This window comes from Cyprinodon variegatus, unplaced genomic scaffold (assembly GCF_000732505.1).
Source record: "Cyprinodon variegatus isolate N-32 unplaced genomic scaffold, C_variegatus-1.0 Scaffold192, whole genome shotgun sequence".
In the NCBI taxonomy this organism is placed as follows: domain Eukaryota; kingdom Metazoa; phylum Chordata; class Actinopteri; order Cyprinodontiformes; family Cyprinodontidae; genus Cyprinodon; species Cyprinodon variegatus.
In genome coordinates this window covers 467,006-490,643 of record NW_015150645.1, presented here as the reverse complement: position 1 = coordinate 490,643, position 23,638 = coordinate 467,006, and the positions used below count along the sequence as shown (strand labels likewise).

The 23,638-nt window shown below is 37.8% G+C and overlaps 1 protein-coding gene across 2 annotated transcripts in view; it reads left to right on the top strand.

Annotated features, from left to right (window-relative positions):
- cdh24 (cadherin 24, type 2) overlaps positions 1-23,638 on the top strand; it is a 255,627-nt gene that overhangs the window by 82,263 nt on the left and 149,726 nt on the right. For both annotated transcript variants that reach the window (XM_015379460.1, XM_015379461.1), the window contains one exon: positions 14,053-15,866. In XM_015379460.1, the coding sequence (XP_015234946.1) occupies positions 14,355-15,866 (1,512 nt within the window). In that variant the 5' untranslated portion in view covers positions 14,053-14,354. The remainder of the gene's footprint in view (positions 1-14,052; positions 15,867-23,638) is intronic.

The following is a 23,638-nucleotide window of genomic DNA, read 5'->3' as shown; positions in this document are numbered from 1 at the left end:
CTATTGAAAAAATGTAAAAAAGTTGTATTTAGAATGAAAAACCTTCTTTGTTAGTAAATGTGCTTTATCCAGAACCACTCAAGTGGCAAAGTTTAAGCTATGTTGGATTCAATTTCTCTAAAAGCCTCCTTTTGTTGTCTATTTATTAATCAGTTTCTCAAAGAAATAGCCAACCGGTTCATTTGAAAAAAATAAGCATTAGTTGCAAACCTTTTATATATATATATATATATATATATATATATATATATATATATATATATATATATATATATATATATGTATATATAATTCTGCCATGAATTTGCCTTTTTATTGTAACCCCTCTGATCTTACCGGCAGCCGAGCAAATCTAAAGCTGCTCTGTTGTTACGCTGAGTATATTTAGTGGTAATCCCGCTAACAGGCAAACAGCCACTTTTAAGTGGACTGAAACATACAGCCATCTGCATACAAAACAGTAAAATCACCCAAGTATCTTCTACTATGTTTCTATCATCTTGTTTTTTTACCCATTATCCTCTGCACCAACACACAGTGGGGATTCATCCAGTGTCTATGGGCTGCTGCTGCTGCTTACCAGGAGAGGTTAGGACCTGCTGTCAGTATCTCTTTGGGACAGAGATCGAGACAGGGGTTGGATCACCAGCAAAAAGATGCGCTTTATATTTTTAGAGATGAAACTTGCCTTTGCCTGACACTGACAGGTCTGCTTTTCTATGTGCCAGAGTTCAAGGCAGGAACTGGACAGCTTTACGGTGCTTTGCACTTAAATCAACTCTGGTTGGTCTTCTAAGTAGAAACAACACCTCCACCCCCCATGTCTACCTCTGCGGCGTTTCTGCTACTGCAATCCTTTACTGACACATGGTGATAGACCCAAGAAGCATCTATTGGAGCTTGTCTTTGTTCCTCTATACATAATTCTTTAGGGATGGATGTGTTTTCTTTCCACTGGTGTGAGAGAGTGCTGCCTTTCTTCTCTTTGACATTTGCTGCATCCACAGAGAATGTCCTATAAGATTCCTTTATGTCTCTTTCCTCATGCACATTTAAGTGGCTATTCATGCTTAGGTTTTTGGTGCATGTCTGACCTCATGAATGTTGCTTTGGGGAAAGTAAATGAATAAGCCTTTTATGTGTGCATCTATAAATAAATACATTTGGTTTTACTGTGAGTACCTTTTATGTGGAGCTTGAAGTCCTCAAAGACACGAGTATCTTTGACGACAGATGCACACGGGTATTCTTTTTTGCTGTGGTGAGGCATTTGGTGTTTGCGTGATTAATGGATTGACCATTCAAAGAGGGATAGTTTAGACACCAAAGCAAAAAGATGAATCGTGATTAAAATTTTCAGTCTCGTTAAGTTGTTGACAGCTCACAATCGATGGTGAGGATCTGCTTTCAATACTAACGAACCAATGCTTGGAGCTGATGAGTTTTAGAAGGCACGGCAGAAGTAAAGGGAAAATAATTAAGTTATTCATTGCCCCAATTTATCAATTCACTGAGACATACGATGCTCCCTCTTTCTATTAGAAGTTTTCACATATCAGGACATAATAAAGAGTCTTCTGGCCCTCACCAAACCATAAAATGAGGAGAATAAAACATCAGAAGGACTGTAATACATTTTATTTTTCATTATTCATATAATAAAGCACTTTCATCAACAATATTCAGTTCAAACATAATCTTTCAGAATGATCATGCTAAGAACAAACAGCTTTGTCATAATACCTGATGATATTTTTGATATGCTTTTGACAAAACCAGGAAGGAGTCTGTCCTGGCCCATTTTGAGTTATTTACAGTTCTGAAATAATGGAATCTAAGCTCTGACTGATGTCAAACTTCTGGAAACTGAAGTTTCAACACTGTCCATTGTACTTTAAGGATAAATTAAACTTAGAAAATTTGTGACAGGCTATGGGAAAACCACAAATCTACCCAGGGCCATTTTGAGTTACTTACAGATCCTAAAAAAGTGGAGCTTAAGCTTTCCAATTATGTCAAACTTGTGAAATTCGTGAAAAAAGAATTGAAGATTATTGGACCACAGAAATGTTGGTAATCTGCAATTAGTAAATGGTAGTCTCTGTACTCAATAGGCCACTTTTTACCCTAGACTTCTCTCTGTTTAGTTATTGGTCTTGCAATGTTAGGTGCGCTGCAAAAACGATCTAGAAATAAGAAAAAAAATGTACCCTTTATTTGGTTAGCTAAATAAAATGAGTTTCCAATGGAATGGGTATTTTATGCTTAAATTAAGACAATTAGATAATATGCCCTTGAAAAAAGACAATGCAATTATTTTTTCTTATTTAAAATGTAAATTGTCTTGTTCCATTGGCAAAGTGTTTCACTTACCCCCTCAATTCAAGAAAAATGCACTTATAAAAAAAAAAAAAACTGACTTATTTAGATTTATAGTTTCTGTAGTGTGGGGGTTTTAGTCTTGTGATGTTAGGCTTAGACACAAATCCTGTAAAGTTAATGTTATTGGATAGAGACTTAAAAAGAGAATGTGCAACAGCACCCCGCTCAGTCGCAAAATATAATGGATCACGGAATATATTATAACAACGGTTTGCTGTAAGCACTGTGAAATAGGACTTCTACGTACAGCTTCTCTCTTGGTCTCCTCACACTGCTAGGGTTTCAGGTTCGCCCTGCTTATTGTATTGACCGAGTGCTGCATGTTTCTTTTCAGGGACAGGTCTTTTGTGACTCAGCACTGTTACTCTGAAAAGAAAAACATCATAAAACATGATGCGCATTGAGGTTGATTGAAGTTTTTTGCCTTTTTTTCACTGTCGTACAGCACATGACTGCAAATTTGCAGATTGTACTGCCTTTCATGTGATCCTATCTGCATAAGTAAATAGCCTTGTGCTTACTTTAAGTCACTGAGCTTATTGGATGACACACATTGCAAAAGCCTGCTTTGAACCAAACAAAGCCGCTATATAAATGAGCCCCCTTCCCATATGCAGATGCAGCTGGGTGAGTTTGGAGTGAGGCTGTGTTGGATTTAATGTCGAAAACTTCTTAAAGTATTAATTGTTTTGGTGTTCTCGCTGTATTCGGGAGAGTGGAAGCAGCTGGTGACATATAGTCAAAAAGTTAAAATGTGAAATTAACTGACCTCTGAAACTCATTTGGAGCACTAAGTAGCAACATAATATATCCAAATTTATCACTAAAACTAAAATCATTCTCTTTTCAAAAATAAATACTTTTTGCTGTTTTCTGCTTTTGAGAATTGAGCATCAAGACAAAATAAGTAAAAAAAACAAACCACTGGACTTTGTTACCAAGTTTGAAGACATTTCACCTCAATTATAAATGCCTGGATCAGCGTTGAGTTCCAAGCTTTATAGAGTAGTCCAACAAAGCCGTTTTATGTTCACTTTGCATGTTTCCTAAGCCTTAACAAGGCTTTGTTGGGATACTATACTACTCTACTGGAACTCAACCAAAAAAGTTAACAAACAATCCAATGGATTTTGTTTTCCAAGCTTGAAAATGTTTTGCTTCCCATCCAGGAAGCTTTATTGTTTGTTAAATTTTTTTGGAATGACAATGACCTGGATGACTGAAAATCTTCCCCAGCACCGGAACTCATTGATAATTCTGACATTTTGTGTTGAAAAAACGTCCTGGATGGGAAGCGAAAAGTCTTCAAACTTGAAAAAACAAAGTCCAGTGTTTTTTTTTTTTTTTTTTTACTTTTTTGGAATGACTATCACTTGGATGACTGAGAATCTTCTCTAGAATGTGCACCAAGATCATTATGCAAGTATAAAGGTTAAATAATTCTACAGTTTTCCGAAATGAAAAACGAATTTCCCTTTATTTACCATAGTTGACTCTATAGGTTCCCTTATTTACGTTTCAATGATTTTGGTGGGAGGCACTGCCTGCTCTGGTTCACCTGGCTACTTTGAGACTTTGCTACTATTGTTCATTAGCTAGATAACTTCAACATTTATAACTTTCCTACCTCAGAAGACATCTCTGTTAGAAGATGGGGCAATGTTATTTATGTTATTGTACGTGAGAAAGACTCTTTGGATAAAAACAACTTTCCTTTTTTCAATAAATATATGAAAGATTTTAATTTTGACAGCTGTACACACTGGCTTAATTGTAATTCTCCCATCACACCATTATTAGATTTTTGTTTCAATGGACTAGGAAGACAATTTGATCTTTAGACAGGCCAGCCAGCCACAAATATTTTTTGACCTATAGAACATGTGAACAGCATGGACACCAAAGCTCTCACACAGCATGTTTACCAAACATGCCATTTCAATAGATTACAGACTCTTGTATGGTAGTAACTAACCATTAACCTCACGTTATACTTTTCTTCTTGTCCTTATAAAGACTTACCCATCTCAACATGCTAGATTCCTGACACAAAAAGTCATACTTATGCTTTAGCTGCAAGGTTATATATTTTCCTAAGTACCGTCTAACCTAACATATATAGTCAATTGGTCCTAATACATAAAAATAAAATAAATAAAACAAGATAATAATGTATCCAAAGTAGTAGTAGTAGTATTACCTGCCCTAAAGTAGCTGAAAACCATACTATATAGATTTAAATAAACTTTATGTAACATGATTTTTTTTCCCATTTTGGACATTCTGAAATTCCTGCACACTACAATACACAGTAATACGGAAAACTGCAGAGGATAATGTTAAAGATCCTAGATAATTTTTCAAAAAATGCATGAATATAGAAAAAAATGTATGACAAAACCTCACATTTGGCAATACAGTTGCTTTCTTCCAATCCTGAAGAAAGATATGTGCCCTCACTGCGATTTTAAGGACCTCGCCTTAGATTAGGCTTTCCTTTAGTAAAAGTGAAATAAAAATGGGCACTTTATACTTTTAACTGTTGTTTAATTTAACCAAATTTATTTAAACATGGATACAAACAGAGACAAAGAAAATAAGGAGTTGTCCTGTATTCTCATGTTGATGCTATTGTGAAAAGATTTAGGGATTTTAAAATTATATTAAGTGTTGATTTTATTGATACCATAAATGATGAATTTGATAGAGGCAAACAGAAGAAAATCAGCTTCTTCATAGATCTAATTACTGAGAAATGATTGGTCCATGTATGGAAGTTAGATAATAATAATAATAATAATAATAATAATAATACATTTTATTTGTATTGCACTTTACATTTAAAAAAAAAATCTCAAAGTGCTAATAGTAGTAATAGGGTAACAAATCAGGCACTTTCCAATCAATGATCAACTTCCTCTGGTTGGTTGGTCTCAGAATCAAAGTTCAACTTGCCATACAAGGCAGACATTTACCTTAGTCCCCCATCACACCATAACGCCACCATTCTTACTCTAAAACTATCCTCATACAGTGCTACTTAAAAAAAACTAAATCCTGTTGACTGGAAACTAAACAATCAACTCTTAAATATGAAACATTAGGACAGAAAATAAAAAAACTCATGACGGAGTATTGGAATGTGTCAAAACATGATAATTTGTACGGAAATAATTGGGAGCTCTTAAAATCTGAATTACAGAAACTTTTGAGAAAAACTGGTGCAACTCTTAAAAGGGAGGAGAAGAAAGAGGAGCATGACCTGACCGGAGAAATAATCGCAGAAATAGTGCTCAATTCCACCTGAAAGCCTTTCTGAGCTGCAAAAAGTATGTTTGAACTTTTTGCAATTAAATTTGGATCAATTATGTAAAGCTAAAGCAAAAGGTGCATTTGGTCGATCGAGAGCTAAATGGATTAAAAAGGGAGAACAGACCTCAAGCATTTTCTTCAAATTAGAAAAACATTGAAAAACAAGGAATGGAATAAACAAAGTACATATGGATGGAAATATAATAGAAGAGTTACCTCAGATCTGGGTATGAATCAACATTATACCATGAGGATTTAATCCACTTCTATAGTATTATCGGTAATGTTAGTAACGTTGAAAAATCCATATGAGACAATCCGATTACTACAGATGATGAGAAGCAAGCAAAGCAACTGAGGGCCTGTCCTCAGATTTATAAGCAATTCTCAGAGGAATTAGCTTCTCTTCTTTTGAGCACTTTTGTGGAAAGCATTTAAATTGGATATCTCCCCCCCCTCCCCGTGCTAAGGGTTAATCACACTAATTCCAAAACCACATAAAGACAATTTGTTTGTTTGTTTTTTAGATAACTAGCCCTGTTTCTCTGTTAAACAATGACTACAAAATCCCTGCAATTGCCTAGTTAAAAAAACTTAATTTAGCTCTTTGCAACATCATAGATTATACTCGGAATGGCTTCATGCCTCATAAATATATAATCGACAATATCAGATTGGTGCTTGATATTCTGGATTACTCAAATTTAACACAGAATGAGGGTTTTATTCTGTTACTTGACTTTCACAATGCATTTGATTCAATGAACATGGATTCTTGTTTGAAACTCTTAAGTTGTCTAATTTTGGGGAACATTTAATAAAATCCTTACCTTCTCTTTATACATCTGAGAATAGTTCAATGAAGTTTCCATATTGAAACCACAAAAAGATTTGCCTGGAAAAGAGGAATACATCATGCCTGAGCTGTTTCTCCATATTTGTCTTTATTTCCAATTAAAACATTGGATAACTACACTGAAACTTAAGTGCATCCCTGTGGCTGGAAGAGTTATCACTTTATGCCAACTGGCAGATGATACCACTCTTTTTTTGAAGGATCAATTCCAAATTAGTGCTACGACTTTAAACATGCATTAGAGAGTTTTTTAATTACCTATATTGCCACCTGTGGCCAAAATACAAAACTGCAGCCCTCTTCTGTTTGTTCTCAAAGCTCGCTCTCGTACTTCACAATAGAGACTGACATTTTTTCAGGAATCCCATGGGTCACAGGATTCCCGTGGGATGGGAGTCAGTAGTAACGATCACGTGATTGGGACGGTACAGGATTAAACATTAACGGGAGCAGACGGGAGCGGGAGCAAACCAATAACAACTAAAAAAAAAACTAGGATCGATGCTAAAAAATAAAATAAAATAGAAAGAAAAAAAATCCAGTACTTTTTTTTCCTTGAAGCCTGCACAATAATGCGAGTCAAAAAAACTACACGACCCAAAAACCAACAGTGCTTCCGCTCTGAGTTTTTCACCCGCGCTAAAAAAAAACAAGAATGGGAGGGGTGCAGGAGCGGGAGTCGTTCTGAATGGGAGCGGGATGGGAGTGGGAGTAATTTCACCAGGAGTGGGACGGGACAGGATTTAGATTTCTACTCTGGCCCGGGATCGGAAAGGGACACATTTTTTTTCTGTGGGAGTGGGACGGGACAGGAGTGAAAATCCACTCCCGTGTCAGTCTCTACTTCACAAGTTTTTATTTTAACTATTTTTTTTAACCTTACGTACAGTTGCCTTTGGTATCTGAGTTGAATAAAACACTTTAATGGTTAGCTTTGGACAAATTCAACATAGACTCGCTTGACATCACATCCACTGATGTGACGGGATCTTCTGACCTTCTGACCCGAAGTAAATTCAGAAAGATAGTTTAATGGCTTATAGATGCATAGCTTACCTACTTTTAGTTGTAAAGCGTCACATAGATTGGCTATTTTAACAACTTTTTTTCAGTAAAAACTTACAAAATGTCTCTTTAAAGTAAATTTTGAGGATATAGACCCTTTAAAGAAAGAAGGATATGATAATACAAATAATTTATCAAAATGATAAACCACTTAATATTCAAATACACTGTTTTGGCCTTTTGATATCTAAGCATAAGTAAATGTTATAATCTAAATAGAATGTGATGATGTCCTGAGTTACAAAAAAACCCATCAGTATTTTAAAAAAGGGTGATTTTACTATTTATTGTAGCTTTGTAATGTTAAGCATTACAGTTGGACTCTTGGGTGTACTCCCAGAAAATATTGAAACAGCACATTTTTATAAAGCAATCATTTCCCGTTGCATGACCCTATAAGCCTTATTTACTCTTTAGAAAACCATTGTGCTTTTGTAAATCCAAGTGTGGAACTCCAGCCTCTTTCCTATCTGTTTCTATAAGGACATATACAGCAGTTCCATCAGGTGATATTGTTAAACTAATGAAAAAATATGAGCTGCCTTTTGCATCGTATTCTAACAAGCAAAGTAGGCTCACTTATGCTTTGCAGTGTGATGCATCTAGCATAGCTACAGCTCTGGCTAAAGGTCCCCACTCAGTGTGAAACCCTGAGATGGGAATCCATACTGTACATCATAGATGTACTATTAGTATAAAATTGTGTTTTGACTGATATTTCTCTCAGAAATTGGTGTAAAAGATCAAAGATTAAAAGTAATAAGAACAGGATTATTTCTGATTTTCTACCTCAAAGAAAAGTTCACACTGTCAGAACCTCCCACACAGAGATGTTCACTGTCGGCACCGCTGCCATGTTGATATTCAGCTCTGCGTCTGACCACCTGCCCAGGGCTTGTTAACAAGGTGCCCGTGGCAATGATTGCCTGGCCATCAAACTCCCAGCTGATAAGTTCTGCTGGGAGAGAGAGCGACGAGAGAGAGGGGGGTGGTGCAGAGAAAGGACTGCGGTCATTGCATTTCCCGTGATCAGCTCCTCCTGCTGTACATTGGAGATAACACTTAGCCAACCACAGCTTTCCAACCCCTGTAACAGCCTCTGCCATATGTGTATAAAACTTATTCTGTAAAACCTCCAGAGGTTTTTTTTTTAAGTATCTTCTGCAACTCCAAGTAGTATCTTACATTTTACTGCTTGGTGATTTGATTTATACAGACAATTATAGTGCTGTCGCCTGTCGGCAAGATGGTTTCCAACAAGACACCTGTCACTTCCAATGTTGCAAGGCCAAGTAAGGGAAGGGGATTGACCGATTGATTGAGGACCTCATGTTCAAAGACGTGGTGACAGGTCTGTGATTGACATGGATGAGGGGGAAGGAAAAAGGATGGAATCGAGCAATGCAGAGGACAGAGAAAAGCTAAACAACAGCTGGGTGGGGGGCAGAGGGAGATTTACAAAGATGGATCCAGATAAGAAACAGGTGGTGAGAGGGAGAGGTGGGCTAAGGGAGCGCGAAGCATGAGGCGGGTGGGTTGGGGATGGGGTGTTCTTTATTGTTTATCCAAAGGAGGCTGTCTTCAGGCCTTTTTTTTTATTGGTCACATCTGTCACTGTGGTATATTCAGAAATCACAACAATAAACTGCAGTATTTTGAAGTGGAAGGAAAAGATTTTCTAAACCTCAAAATCTGAAAAAGTTTCTCTGTGCTTCTTTAAGATAGAATGGGTAGTGCTTCGGGGTTTACTTTGCTTGTTGTTATGAAAGACAACTTAACTCAGATACATGCCATACTGTACCTTTAAATTGTTTTGATCCAGGTAAACTGTAGAAAAGCTTTTCCTTCCTAGGTTTTAAAAGACATTGAAGGGGCTTGAAGACATTTTGCACAGCACTGAGAGGAAAAAGAGGCTGAATATGAGGAGAATGTGAAAAGAATAACATATTTTCCAAGAGGCCAATTTGTTCTTGCCCCCATAAATGTGCTAACAGGATCTGTATGCTGCAAATATTGAAGCCAGTGTTGCAAAACCCGATAAAGTGAAACTGACACTGAATGATACATAAACCTCAGCTTTTAAAAGATACACAAACAATAAATTCAGTTGGATAAGGCAATTGTAGCTTGGAAAACAAGAAAGCAGAATCTTCAGGTATGTCTAAGTAGCACACTTCACGTTTTAAACTTTAAAACTGTTTGTTTTTTTGTCTCACCTGCTCCAGAATGAATGAATCTACATTTTAGCGGCTTTTAGAAGCCGTAACATTCCTCAGTCAGAGGAACAGTTGTCTAATCAAAGACACTATTAAGTTGCTTTGCGGATAAGATTTATCTGTCACTACTGCCACTGTCGTGACCTTCTGCATTTAAAGGCAGACTAATCCACAATTTTCCCTTGCAGTTTGCAGATACAGCATTCAATCATTGGCCCTTCCTCCACCTCCTGAACACACAGGAGTGAGGTGGAACAGTTGCAAGACCAAGCTGTAAATCACAGCCAATAAAAGGCTAGTTATTGATTGTTTCTCGGTGCTAAAGCACGATTATAAAAACGTCCACACCTCCACACAGCACCTGCCACATTATCAGATTTTATGTGAAGCCCCTGGTTTAGTCTGAGTGCACATCTGGGACACATGTGCACAGAGGGCAAGAGAAAGAAATGAAAGATGAATGAATGAACTGGGAAATTAAATGATGTTCATACCTTTCTTTGTTCTGTCATCTATGGGTAATTACACACTCACTGTCCACAATTGTCAAGACTGGTTTGCAGAAGAATTCACCAACCCTTTTTTAATGAGTCACTTATTGAGATCAGTTAGTGGTATTCAAGCATAATAGTATGAAATAAAAACTTGTTTCAAAACCGCTAAAAGTTAAGAGATGATCTGCAATGTGTGTCTCAAGAGGTGCAAGAGTGACCAGAGTGATGCAGTGCTGTGCCTGCCTTACTTATTGCAGCACATTGACAATCAGCTGATTAAAAGAACTCCACTACACACTGAAATTAAATATTTGGGAGACTTTTCAAGTTTAGAAAACACAATCAATCAACATGTGAAAGTCAAAGGAGTGCCACAAAATTGCACAATAATATTTGCTCACATAAAAATGTTAAATGTTGCGATAAAGATTAACCTATCATCAGTACATCTCCTCAACTTGCTCCATGCAAATGGCCAAAATAAATTATTTTAATGATGCATTGCTTCTGAAATATTGAAACCTACCAAATGTTGCACTCAAGCATTTCTTTGTAACTGCAATATGATTGAATAACTGACATTATCCGGACAATTCAATAAAAAATTACAAATGTAACACACGCAAACATTATGTATAATTGATGACATATAATTATGTTATATGTATAATTTAGTGCTTATGTCTGGAAGGGCGGTATAAATATTGCATACACTAATAATTCTATGACAACAGATATTATATTGAATTGCTATTGCCATCATAATATCAACATGTCAGTTGGTAATGGTAATTGAGACTGCTTGGTTAAAACATTTGGTATAATTTAATATTTCCAGTCTTCTATATGCTGGCCCTGAAAATCCATACTAAATCTACCCCTTGAAAGGTCCGTAACTTGCCTAAGAGCCAACACCAGAAGCATTTCTGTAGTGGCAAAGTTCTGCTGATGGATACTGATGTAGACATATGTGACAGTTAAAAGAAAGGGTTTCCAAATGATTCATTAACCATAAAGTAATCAGTATAGCTATTTATTGAAATGATGCAATCAAATTTTCTCCTGATATCATTCAGTCCTAGCAATGACAATTGTCATTCCATATTTTCGAGCTTTGGCAGGGCCATGCATACACAGGATTTAAATTACTTTGTTTTAATAAGTGTGTATGTGTAGTTTCCTCATGCCACATCTCTTGTAAGCTCCAAGATATCATGGAAGTATTTTCTAAATCTAGAATACTGAATTCTCAGCTTTCTCCATGAAGATTTCCTTACTGTGTCTTCACTTGTGGGAGCAAAGAGAAGCTTGTTATGTTAATTCGATCTGGCAAATAGTGACTTTATTTGCTTGTCAGATGAGTAGACTGGTATAATTTGAACCTCACTCAATGGTGTCTAGTCGTATCTGAAGACACACAGTACACACTGACTGATATCTGACATTGTGATTCTCATGTGTCCGAAGTAAAAATGGGATCTGGAAATCTTTTTGTCCCTTCAGACCCTTTATGCAACAAATTATACAGTAACAGGTTGGGCTCCATCAGCATTGCCATTTAACCAACTGATTAAATGGGAGTATCCAACCAGCTATTTAATCAGACGTTTTATCAGACAAAGTTTTATAAAGACGGCTTTCTGTCGGGGCTTGTCTATTTTGTTTTTGCCGTGATTAAAAAATCCTCATCAGAACTGATGACGATTAGGTAACTAATGGTGTTCTTCTTATGCTACCCTTAGAAACACTGTTGCTAAGGGTGGCATTAAATTTTATAACCCTGAACATTTCCCACATTTTATGAATTAAAATCACAAACTTCAAAGTATTTCATTTTTATTTTAATATATGAGATCAAAACAAAGTAAGTCATTTGGACAATGGAGGAGAAATATAAAATTGGGTTTTAAATTGGTTTTATATAAATTTACACAACATATTGTACTATGTTGTGAAGTGCTCTGTTGTACTATTTTGGGGAGTGTTGGCCTTGTAGGTTAGAGCAGTGCGCTTGTGCTCTGAGAAGGTTGCAAGTGCCCAGTTCGGTCCCCTTAGCCTCCACACTGGGTTCCTGAGCAAGACCCTTAACCCCACACTGCTCCGCGGGCGCCACACAATGGCAGCCTACTGCTCGCCAAGGGGATGGTTCAAAATGCAGAGAGCAAATTTCTCCAGTGTGAGATAAATCAAGTTACATTTATTTAAATGCCAACCCCTGAGTCAAATTTCGCTCCAGATATTATAGGGCATGTCTCTGTATTGGCATTTCACATCTCCATACTCATACTCATTGTTTTCACAAAAAAAACTGAGCTAAGAATTCTGGTTGGAGAACTTCTGTGATTTTTACATAAATATATTTTCAAAAATTGCTTTGATTTGGTCTTTAACTGGGTTGATCTACTGTACCACTTAATGGAGTATATACTACTTTACACATCATTTTAACCGCCTGTCTTGAGAAAATTATTATCTCCTACCATCTCATAATTGTTGGAAACAGTCCAACATTAATTTTATCTTAAAAGAGCATCTTTTTTCATGTGTTTGGTGTATTATTCAAGACTTAAGGCAAATTGTAAACGGGAAGTTTGTCTTTTTTTTGCGATTAGTTTTCCTTTGTCAAGTTTTCTATTAATAACACATTCAATGTTGGAACACACGATCCAATTTAGGATCCAATCAGATGGAAAATTACGTCCAATTACAACCGAAGCAGCTGTAACAATTACAGCCATAACATTTACACCTGGTTGAAAAGAATGCAGCCAAATCTCTCGCAATTTTCTGCTACTCTGCTCCGATAGTTCCTTCAGCAGTAGATCGCTAGTCTGTCCTAGTTAGAACTATGCAGCAATTTGGTGGGAATGGTTTGACAGGAACAGATAAATGGTGGCAAAGTAAAAACACAACCCTTTGAGGGAAAATATGAGGAACAATTTTTAAACTGCAAGGTAGATCAGCGAGGTTTGTCCCTATATAGTTTTGCCTGGAAACACACAACACATATTTTATGCCTAAATAGCAAGTGGGGAAGACTTTGACAAAGATAGTCAATAAAACCTTTAAGTTACACCATACTTACTCGTAGTTGGAGCTCAGGATTACAGAAAACAGATAAAACAAAATGGTGATCTTCATTTGAGCTTGTTAGAACAGCATATACGGCTTTACAGCTTGTTTGTGCTGGGAGAATTTATGTTGCCCTTGAATTCTTAATATGATGGGGCACAGTGGTCCATAAGGGAACCCTCTGGGCAGCCAGTATAACAGAAAAAAAATAATGATATTGAAGCCTGTGGAGTAAGCCTCTAATGTGCAAAAAATAGCTATGCCTAAACAGATTGTCCTACCTAAGCTGCAGATTCCTGCAGCTCCTCCATAGTTACTCTGTGCTTCATGGTTGCATCACTAATTGTTATTACAGTACTTTCCTTGTTTCTTCCGTTGGTTCTTTTACAATGCAATGGAAGTACAATAGTTTTATGATAATTTGGGCCTTCTTATGAGAAAAAAAAAATAGTGTCTCCTCATTAAGGGGAAGAAGTAGAAATATGTTCTGGATTTAAAAACCCCATTATGCTGGTAAAAATGAGATTGTCCCCATGTTAAAAGGTCTCTCCTGCCTGCCTGTGAATTCTCCTACCTGTCTGTTCAGCTCCATTTTTAATTAACGCAGTGCAATGATTTAAGTTTTGGCTTAATTATCTTTATCTTTTTCTCTCAGGGTGTTCAGGTCTCCATGGGAAACTGAATGAAATGCTGCACAAGGGAGGAGCCGGGGAGAAAGGAAAACAGCTCAAGGAGGCTTTGTGAGATACAGGGAGATATTGGACTCTATTGACGAAAAAGAAGAAGGGAGTGATTGACACCTGCCCTCCAGCTTGGTGTGAAGGGCAAAAGGATGGAAGACTGAGAAGAGGGGAATAAAGTGAAAAAAAAAAACACTGGAGAGAATGAAGACAGTCAAAAAACAAGAGCTGCCTTATTACATACCTTGCTAGAATTAGAACATCTTAACAAGACAAGATGATTGCAAGAAATCTTCTCCTGGTAGTTTTCCTATTCCTTTGGGTGGCGCTTTTGGGAGGAACCTCAACTAGTAAGACTGTACACAGAAGAGGATTGGCTGGATTGCACTCGGTGAGGCGAGGGGAAAGCAAATCTGCAGACCAATGGGATGAGAGCGACGGCTCAGATGCAATGCCCATGGTGACTCTGAGAAACCTGATTAGTCGCGAGCAGCTGAGTGACTCTGGATTTCCTTACTCAAAAATTGTGTTTAGCAACAAGGAGAGGCAATCTATCAAACCCAAGCGTGAGGTTGACTCTGTCACCAAAAAAGAGGCAACTGCAAGTCTGTTATCCAACAGCAAGTCATTAAACATGGATATGAGGAGAGTTAAAAACAACACAAGAAGTGCAGAAACGTCCAGTACAGGAAGATTAGAGAAATCTTTTGCAGTCCATCGAAAGATGGAACTACGTTCCAATAAAACCAGGGTCAAATCTGGTTCTAGGTCTAGGAGCAGACCGGATTTGAGTGCTCTCACCACAGGTATGCCTGGGAAAGGTTTAAGTGCAGATTCTAACCGAAGGTTGAACCTAACTGGTGGTTATGGAGTGTTAAAGTTGCTATCAAAAGAGAACTTAGTCAGGATTGTCAATTCCCAAATGCAGAGAGTTCCTGCTCTCGGCTTTCAAAGCAAGGGCAGCCGTAGCAGGAAGAGAGATTTGATTGACGTTAATCATGGACAATTAGAGGCTCAGAAGGTGCAGAGACAAGATATGGCTGCCACTCAGCCTCACGCTGGATTCGATAATCAGACTGCATTTCCATATGCAAGCACAGTTACCAGCCCAGATCTTTACCCGCACCAGAATGCTGCTACTCATATTAATCTGCCAAGCGAGGCCAAGGCAGCTTTAAGTAGAGGGCAAGAGAGCCTGGGAATACAGAGCTCAGATGGCGGTGATAACAAGAGCAAACACCTTGTTCATTCCCTGTCAACAACTCATGGCGAGGTCAGCCTCAGCTCTGAGAAAGAGGTGATGATCAGCCACACAGCACCACCATTTACATCGACAAAACATCTTCCCATGTATGTTCTTTCAGAAACAAATAATTCCCCTCCGTCTGTGCTGACAATGCAACCCCTGGGAGCAAGAGGGGGGAACAGAGCAGCAGATTCCCGCAGAGACCCATTAACAGAATCAGCTCACACTGCTAAAACAGATCCAGGCACAGCTAAGTTTCTCACAGATGAAGACTACAAACTTGTCAACAACAGCCATGTCCTGAGGCTCCAGCCCACTTCCAAACGGAGCCACAGTGCAAAAGAAACTGAAATCCAAGCTGCTGACCCGCTAAATGGGAATGGCCTTGTGTTTGAAGAGGCATCAGAGTCAGACACAGAAAGGGAGGCACAGGAGTCTTTAGAGGCAAAGCGGTCACGCTCTCGCAGCAGGAGGAGCTGGATCTGGAACCAGTTCTTTGTGATTGAAGAATATGCCGGACCAGAACCTGTGCTCATCGGACGGGTAAGTACATAAAAGACCTCCACTTTTTAAGATACAGATGCTTTGCAAAATTGAATAGAAGAAAATGTGTATGGATGTGCAGTTCTAGTTTTCTAGACACATGCAGCATTTTTATATTGGCCACATTTGCTGTGATCCTAAATGTCTTTTTTCCAAACAAAGCACAGAAGAAGTTTTACTTCAGCTTTTGCTATCAAGTACAGTATGCCAGATTTTCATTGCGCAAATCGTTTTACCATTTAGAAAGTAAATGTTTTGTAATTGTGATTAAGGCTTCATCAATTTTGGCTTGGATTTTCTAATACATGAATATTCCTGGATTGCTCTCTAATATTATCTTTGCCCATATATATATATATATATATATATATATATATATATATATATATATATATATATATATATATATATATATATATATATAAATGTTTGTGTGCTTTAATGCTGTTAATAAATAATGAAAAATTCCAGACACTCAGGTATTGGATGTCTCATTTAACCTCGAGTGATCACCTCTGTTACACATCTTACACGTAAGGTGATTAACATAATATAATCCCAGAGTCACACTTAAAGTTTTCCGTGCATCTCTATATCACTGCAGTTGGAATTAATTTACATTCCTCCACTGTGATGTGATGCCTTCCAGGTAATCATAAAATGTTCAATGAATCAATGGTCTACTGAGGCTCAGTAAAAGCCCCTGATCTCGTCTGCCTGAGAGGCTAGTCATGATCAGTAGCAATCTGCACAGACCGATGGGAATTGACATGTCCAGTTGAATTAATAGCTTAGCTTTGTTCTTCCACCATTGATCCTCTCTCCAAGGCAGAGAAGCCAGTGTGTTCCCTCTTGTCCCTGTAGGTCAGACCTGTCAACTCTCCTCCCTGTTGCTCTCTAAGGTCCTGCTTATGATATTTTATTCAGATTGATTTACACTGGGTATGACAGTATTTTAACACTGTGCTCTTCCCCTGCTCAACACGCACAGGGCCGTGGTCCTAGGGCTATGCCATTTATTACACTCATTGACCAGGCCTGTCCCACCCCTGGACTCCAGCACACATTCTCTTGTCTTTCAAAAGAATTACGAGCTTGAGGGAGGTCACATTGACTGGGCAGAAGGTGTCTCGAAAAACTGGGCACTGTAATGGCTGAGCTCCCAATCCCAGGCATGCGCCAACTGTCTCAGAACCCAGCTGCGGTAGATGAGCTAATTTATAAGCCTGTGTGGCCAGTTTGCTCAGCAAATGAATAGTAATGATCCCTCTGTGACTGCTGCAGGCTGTAGAAAGCCACAGAGAGTGAGAAGTGTGTTTGTATAAGTGTTAGTACTTGAAGTTGGGCTGCTGTTTATGAGCTTTCAGCTCAGTGGGACGTGTCTTGCGCTTATAGACAAAAAGGCACAAATTGCTTTTGTATTTTTAGGTCTTGGTTTCCACATGCCCACTGATGAGCTAGGCCTGAATTATCCAGCCTCCCTGCTGTTGAACTAACGTTCAATTTGGCTTCATTTCCACCTTGACTGATGAAGTTGTGAGCTACGGGTGTAAAGAAATCTTGTGTCAATATATCAAACAATATTAAAAAGGCATTTTGTTTTTGTGAAATTGAATTCTGTCATGAAGTGCTTTCTGTCACTGTCAGCATGTCTTTTGAGATAATTCTAAGCTATTATTAAGAGTCCTTGATATGACGACATGTGCTTAAGCTTTACAGCCTGTGTGGCTGTTTAAAATTCTTATTTTAAAGTAAAAAAGGAAGCAGTTCTTGAGTAAGTGTCCTTAACAGTGAGGGATACTGAACAATTCTGGTTGGAGTGGCTGAAAACCCTGGATAATAAAAGCAATAAAGAGGGTTCAACCTTATATTTTCAATTTATGTAGCAACGAGGTTAACTAGTATTGATAAATTGTACACAATATTCTTGAAAAACCTAAAGATGGCAACTTTATTGTTTTGGGGTTTCAAGAAAATTAAATCACAAACATACAATATTTTAGTCCAAGTGTTAAGAAAAGAGGGCAACTTTTCTTTTAATTGGGACATTTCATGCTTCAAATGAAGAAACTCCTGGGAAGCCTTTCCAATGCGCTCCTGCTGCAGAACACATCATACAGTTCTTTACATTAACTACGCCTAGTTCAAAATTCTGAATAATCATAGAAATGTTGTAGGAAAACAATAAAAAATAAATAAATAAAGCTGCCTGGATGATGTTTAGAGAATAACATGCAAGAATTCCAGAAAAGGGCTGTCTTTTAACAAATGGCATGAAGATTTCTTGAGTTTCATTGCCCAATTTTGCTTTAATCATTTGGAGTATTTAATATTTTGAGCAACAGACGATCCAATAAATCCAAATCAATTAAAAAGGTGTTAGATACAAATTTGTTTCGCAGTATAAACTCAGAAGCTGATGCAATCTTCTATTGGCATCTACCCGACCATCTGTGCATCTACTACCCCTTGTCCTCAAGGGTCACTGGGGGGTTGCCTCTCCAGCAGCCTTTTTGGAGAAAGGGGAAGAGCCTGATTACATCATGGACAGGTCACCACTTGATCACAGGGCAACATAGTGACAAACAACCATGTACACACACACACATCGACACTTAAGGGCAAATCAGAGAGATGGCCAATTCAAAACACTCACATTAGTTTATTCCCGGCAATCCTTTATTGGGTCTTGTATTGGTTCATGTCAATAGTTAATTGAAATGGTGCATGCAGCCAGAGCTGAATGCTGTAATGCAGTGAGCCTGAAGAAGATGTGGGAGCCAGCAGTCCAGCTTACAGATGGCATTGCGTGTAAAGCCATTAGTGCCAATCTGCTGTGTCAAGCAGGTATTCATGCCAACACATTGTAGGGTACTGAAGGAGGGAACAATGCCAGGCCACACACGTGTGCATGATGGCGCTGACACTTGGAGTGTACCCAGACCTCTTTTGTGACTTTGTGTTTTTGCTCATGTATTCCATTAGAGACATGTATGATGAGTACCTCACTGTATTACACAGTGACGGCACACATGAATAATGCTCTTATAGACCTTAATACGCTTATGAATTTTTAATCTGCGGCTCTGCTCTAGTGTAGGCTCTATAGGTAGACAGATCAATGCGGACATGCTGTCTTTCTTTTCACTTTTGGGGACTTGATTATGCTTTAATGGAGAGAGCTACAGTAATGGCATAAGGATAGCAGCTATGCAGTATCACTTGGGCCAGAACAACTCCATCTGGTCAGATACAGCACGATCCAAACAAGCCAGTCAATGTGAAAAACTTTTACCTAAGAATTGGGACATATTTCCATCAGAAGTCAGCTGAACATCCATCTTGACATGGATCTTGAACATCCATGTGCACTTAAACAGTATTCATTTGTAAATGCTATGATTCTGTTGCATGTCTTAATCAGCCTTATTGTTTTTTTGTTTTTTTTTTTAGTCTGATTAAATCTCTACTTAGGCTGAACAAGAGCCAAGGCTCTTATCTGTGATGTCAGTGGGAGACGAATAATCTTTTGTTAAACTGATAATCAATTATGGGTCAAATATGTGAAAAAAGAGCATTGTATTTTATAACTACTTGTTTTGTTGTACAGAAAAAAGAGTTAAACTGAAAAGAAGCAGTCAATAAAACAACAGAGGAAGGAGCCCTTGAGTTTTCTTTAGTCCTCTACGGATCTTAGTCTTTTTGTAAAGAGTTTTTATGGATAACAAGAGTCTCAAAAAAAAAGCAAGAAACCTTTTAGTACTAAATTGTCTTACTCAGTTTTTCCTTAACAATCAGGGCTCTCTTTATCTCCCACTTTTACACACAAACCCACACACCCACATGCATGTTACGCACGCATACACACATATGATGCAGTATTACCATACTCTCTCATGTTGGAGTGTCACTGCCCCATGATAATTGTGAATTTAATTGATGCTGTCACATGGTCTGTAATGGGGTTCCAAGTGATTGCAAAGGCTCTGTGAGAGAAACAGATTTTCTGCGGAAAAACGTCGCCTCAGCAGAGCAGGGATTAAAATAAAAAAAAAGCCTTTCCTGATTAGCTTTTCTTCTCCCGCTACTCTCCTCTTGAAATGCAAACTCCCAAACAGCTTGTGTGGGGAGAAAACTTGACATGTAATGGTTTCTTCCTCTCAGATGGGAAATTCCATCTTGTCCTATGTCACGTTAAAAACAGCTTTAGTATATGAGCTATGAAGGAAGTTAGCAACTGTGCATAATATTGTGGTAGCACAACAGGAAATAGACTTAGGCTATTTTCATCATTAGCATTTAATTAACATGATAATGTGTATTCATAATTCAGAATGCAATGAGTAGGCATAATAACTATAACAGAAACAGGCATGGGCTGGTAACTAGTTAAAACACCCCATGTTCCTACTGTAAAGTGGTATCAATTTGAAGCTTTAACCCTGTAATGCCAAATGTATCATATTTGATACATACGGTTTCTGAAATGTTTTGCGTCTGACACCTTTTGCATAATTTAATGGTAAAAACTTTGCTCAAAATCCTATTGTACACAATCAGATACACCTGATAACAGAGGGCAGAAGACTACACAAAAAATTATCTTGACTTATCGCATAGTAGTATTAATATCAAAAATGTATTTCTGTTTTTTCTCTTTACGTATTTTGTTAAAAGGACAAATAAGGACTTCAAACCAAAAAAAAAGCAATTTCCTGTTTTGTTTTATTCTTGGATCGGGCTTTAAAGGGTTAAAAAGAACATGTAAAAATTAGGGATGCATTGATATCCTATAGAGATGAGATCATTTTAATTTTAGTATTATGGGCACTTAGTAGAAACAGAAACAGCGGCAGACTAGGGCTGTGTCCAAATGTACGACCTAATCCCTATATAGGGCACTATATAGTGGCTACATCATTATAAATGTGTGTCCGAATGTCTAGTGGACGAAAAAGTAGTGCACTTAATATTTCCCATAATGTCCCTTGAAAAGTAGTGATCATATATGTTAGAGAGCTCTCCTTGCGAATCATCATGGGATTTGTTGTCGTTGCGGCCCGTTGGCGGCTACGGCTGTCGACAATAAAAAAGACCGTGCGGGGGAGGCAGAGCCCCATGACCAACGGGGAGCGGAAAGCAGTGATCATCTGTCCGAAAGGTCAGTTTAATGAGTTCCCTATAAAGTCCACTATATAGTATATACAGTGATTGAGGGATCTAGGGGTTAGGGCAGAGGTTAGAAGACGGACTAGCTCTGAGAAGGCCACTACTAGCTATATGCTTTAAATCTACCTACTGTAAATACTAAACGAAAGGGTACTTCACATGAGTTGGATAACAGTTGATCAGATAGAGTTAAAAATTTGAAAGACTTTTAGACAAGATCATATGTAAAGGCAGCACACACTGTAACTAAATAGACTCCAATTGTTTTTTCAACTGCCGGGTTGATGGCCAATGCTTAAAGGCTCCAGTCTGTTCTAGTCAGAGCCACTAACACTTCTGATAACTGTAGTTCAGTAATCTTTGCTGTCTATTCATACTTCAGCAAGATGGTGTTAAAACTGCATGTTGATATGCTATTGACAAGATGCACCTAAGCTATATTTATATATACTGACTGATGAAACCTTAAAAGGATGTTTAGATGATTAGATGTTATATATATATATATATATATATATATATATACACACCCTATGATTACATTTATTAATCGCATGATTCATGGACATTTTACAGAGATATTTCTAAAATTTAATAATCCTTTAAACCCCTTTTATAAATTTAATGATGCTTTAATCTATCAGTGAAAGCATGTGCCAAAAATTATAATGAAACACCTGCTGTTATCAGCTATTGAAATGTTAATGTAAAAGGCTTGGTAATTTTTTCACTTTTGATTAATCATATTTCTTTCTAAAAGAAAACAAATTAGACATGATTAAATTTCTGAAATGAATAAAATGTTGGTTTTTGATTAATTAGATAAATAGATACATAAATGGATTTAAACCCTCACATCAGAGGTAGGCTACCGTTTTCCATTGAGCTAGTCTGTACGAGTATAATTTTAAGGAATATTTTCTCTGGTTCCCTTGCCTGTAGAAGGCTGTTTTCTGAAGAGTTTATATTGATTTGGTAAAAATAAAATACTGTTTCCAACAACCATGCAGATTTTAAGCTGCCAGTGGGCCTTCTTTTTTCTTTCTGCCAAACAGAACTCTTGTCCTCTATGATTGAATAAATATTTTATTGTCATTGTACAAAAGAGGAAAATGAAATTCTTTGTGGTATCTCTCATGAAATATAAAAGCAGAAAAAAACAAAACTCCAACAGGACTTGTTAAGAAAATATATTGATTAACCTCCATATAAAATGTGGTAGCAGTGACAGTGCAATGTAATTGTTTATTCCCATTTCAGGGTGAGTGGGTTAATGGAGGCTACAGCGTTTAAATAGAGACTGTTAATCTCTTTCTTTCTTAATTGCCCAGAACCTTCAACAGAAGTTAACAGTTTAAATATGAGGAGAACAGGGTGTATGATGTCTTTGAGGATGTTAACGGCTTTCTTTTGAAATTTGTTAGTGCAGTTTAAAGTTCCAACCTGATGATGAGGTGTGCTGCCTTCCCCACCTGAAGGAGGCTGTAGTTTTCTGTGGCTGTGCTGCTGGCATACCAGACTCTAGAGCTGTTCGGTAGGATGGAAACTAATTTGCTTTTGTTTAAGTTGTGGATAATTCTACAGAGGAAGTCTGTGGTTCATTAAGACATGAACCTTGCATGGCGAGGAAGTATCCATGGTTCATGAACAGTGAGGAATTGAGACCTAGTTCATGGAGTTTGGAGAGAAAGCTTATGGGGGATTAACATGTTGGAGCTAGAACTAAAGTCTGCAATTAAGATGCTCACATGGGTGTTGAGATTCTTTGTGTGTAAGAATTGGTTTGTAAGTGATGGTTTTTATTTTTTCAACAGTTGGTGCCAGAGTCACCGCAGAAATGTTCAATTGTTCAAAAGATGTTATGGGAGCAAGAATTTTTTTTACATTTACAGACATCCATCCATTTTCAGACATGTTTAATCCCAAGTGGGGTCGCTGCTGGTGCCTATCACCAGCTGTCTATGAGCAAGAGGTGGGGTACACCCTGGACAGGTCGCCAGTCCATCGCAGGGCAGCACAGAGACAAACAGGACAAGCAACTATTCTCGCACAGACTCTTTAAGAGAAGCCAATTAACCTAACAGTCATGTTTTTGGACTGTGGGAGAAAACAGGGTACCCGGAGAGAACCCATGCATGCTCAGGGTGAACATACAAACTCCATGTAGAAAGACCCCGGGCCGGGAATGGAATCGAGAACCTTCTTGCTACAAGGCAGCAGTGCTACCCACTGCGCCACTTAGCAGCCCATTAAATGCGTTCTGCATCCTTGTCTCCATAAACAAAGTAAACTAATCCAAACTCTATTTAGATTGATTTATGTTTCTACTCTGCCTCCTAAGTTTTCTTCTGGTTTCCCTGAGACCTTTCCATCCTGTACGTCTAAGTCTGTTTTTTTTTTTTTATAGATGGGTTATGGGTGAATGTCTGGGTATTTTCACATTGATCATCCTCAGAATTATTCTCACTTTAAGCTGCTCCAATACCAGAATGAACTTATCCCTGTCTAGGGTGAGAAGACGTGTCACTTACTCCCTTTTGGTGTCGAAGTAGGCAAAAAAAAAAAAAAAAAAAAATGCTCCTTAATATGTTATTTATAGTTAT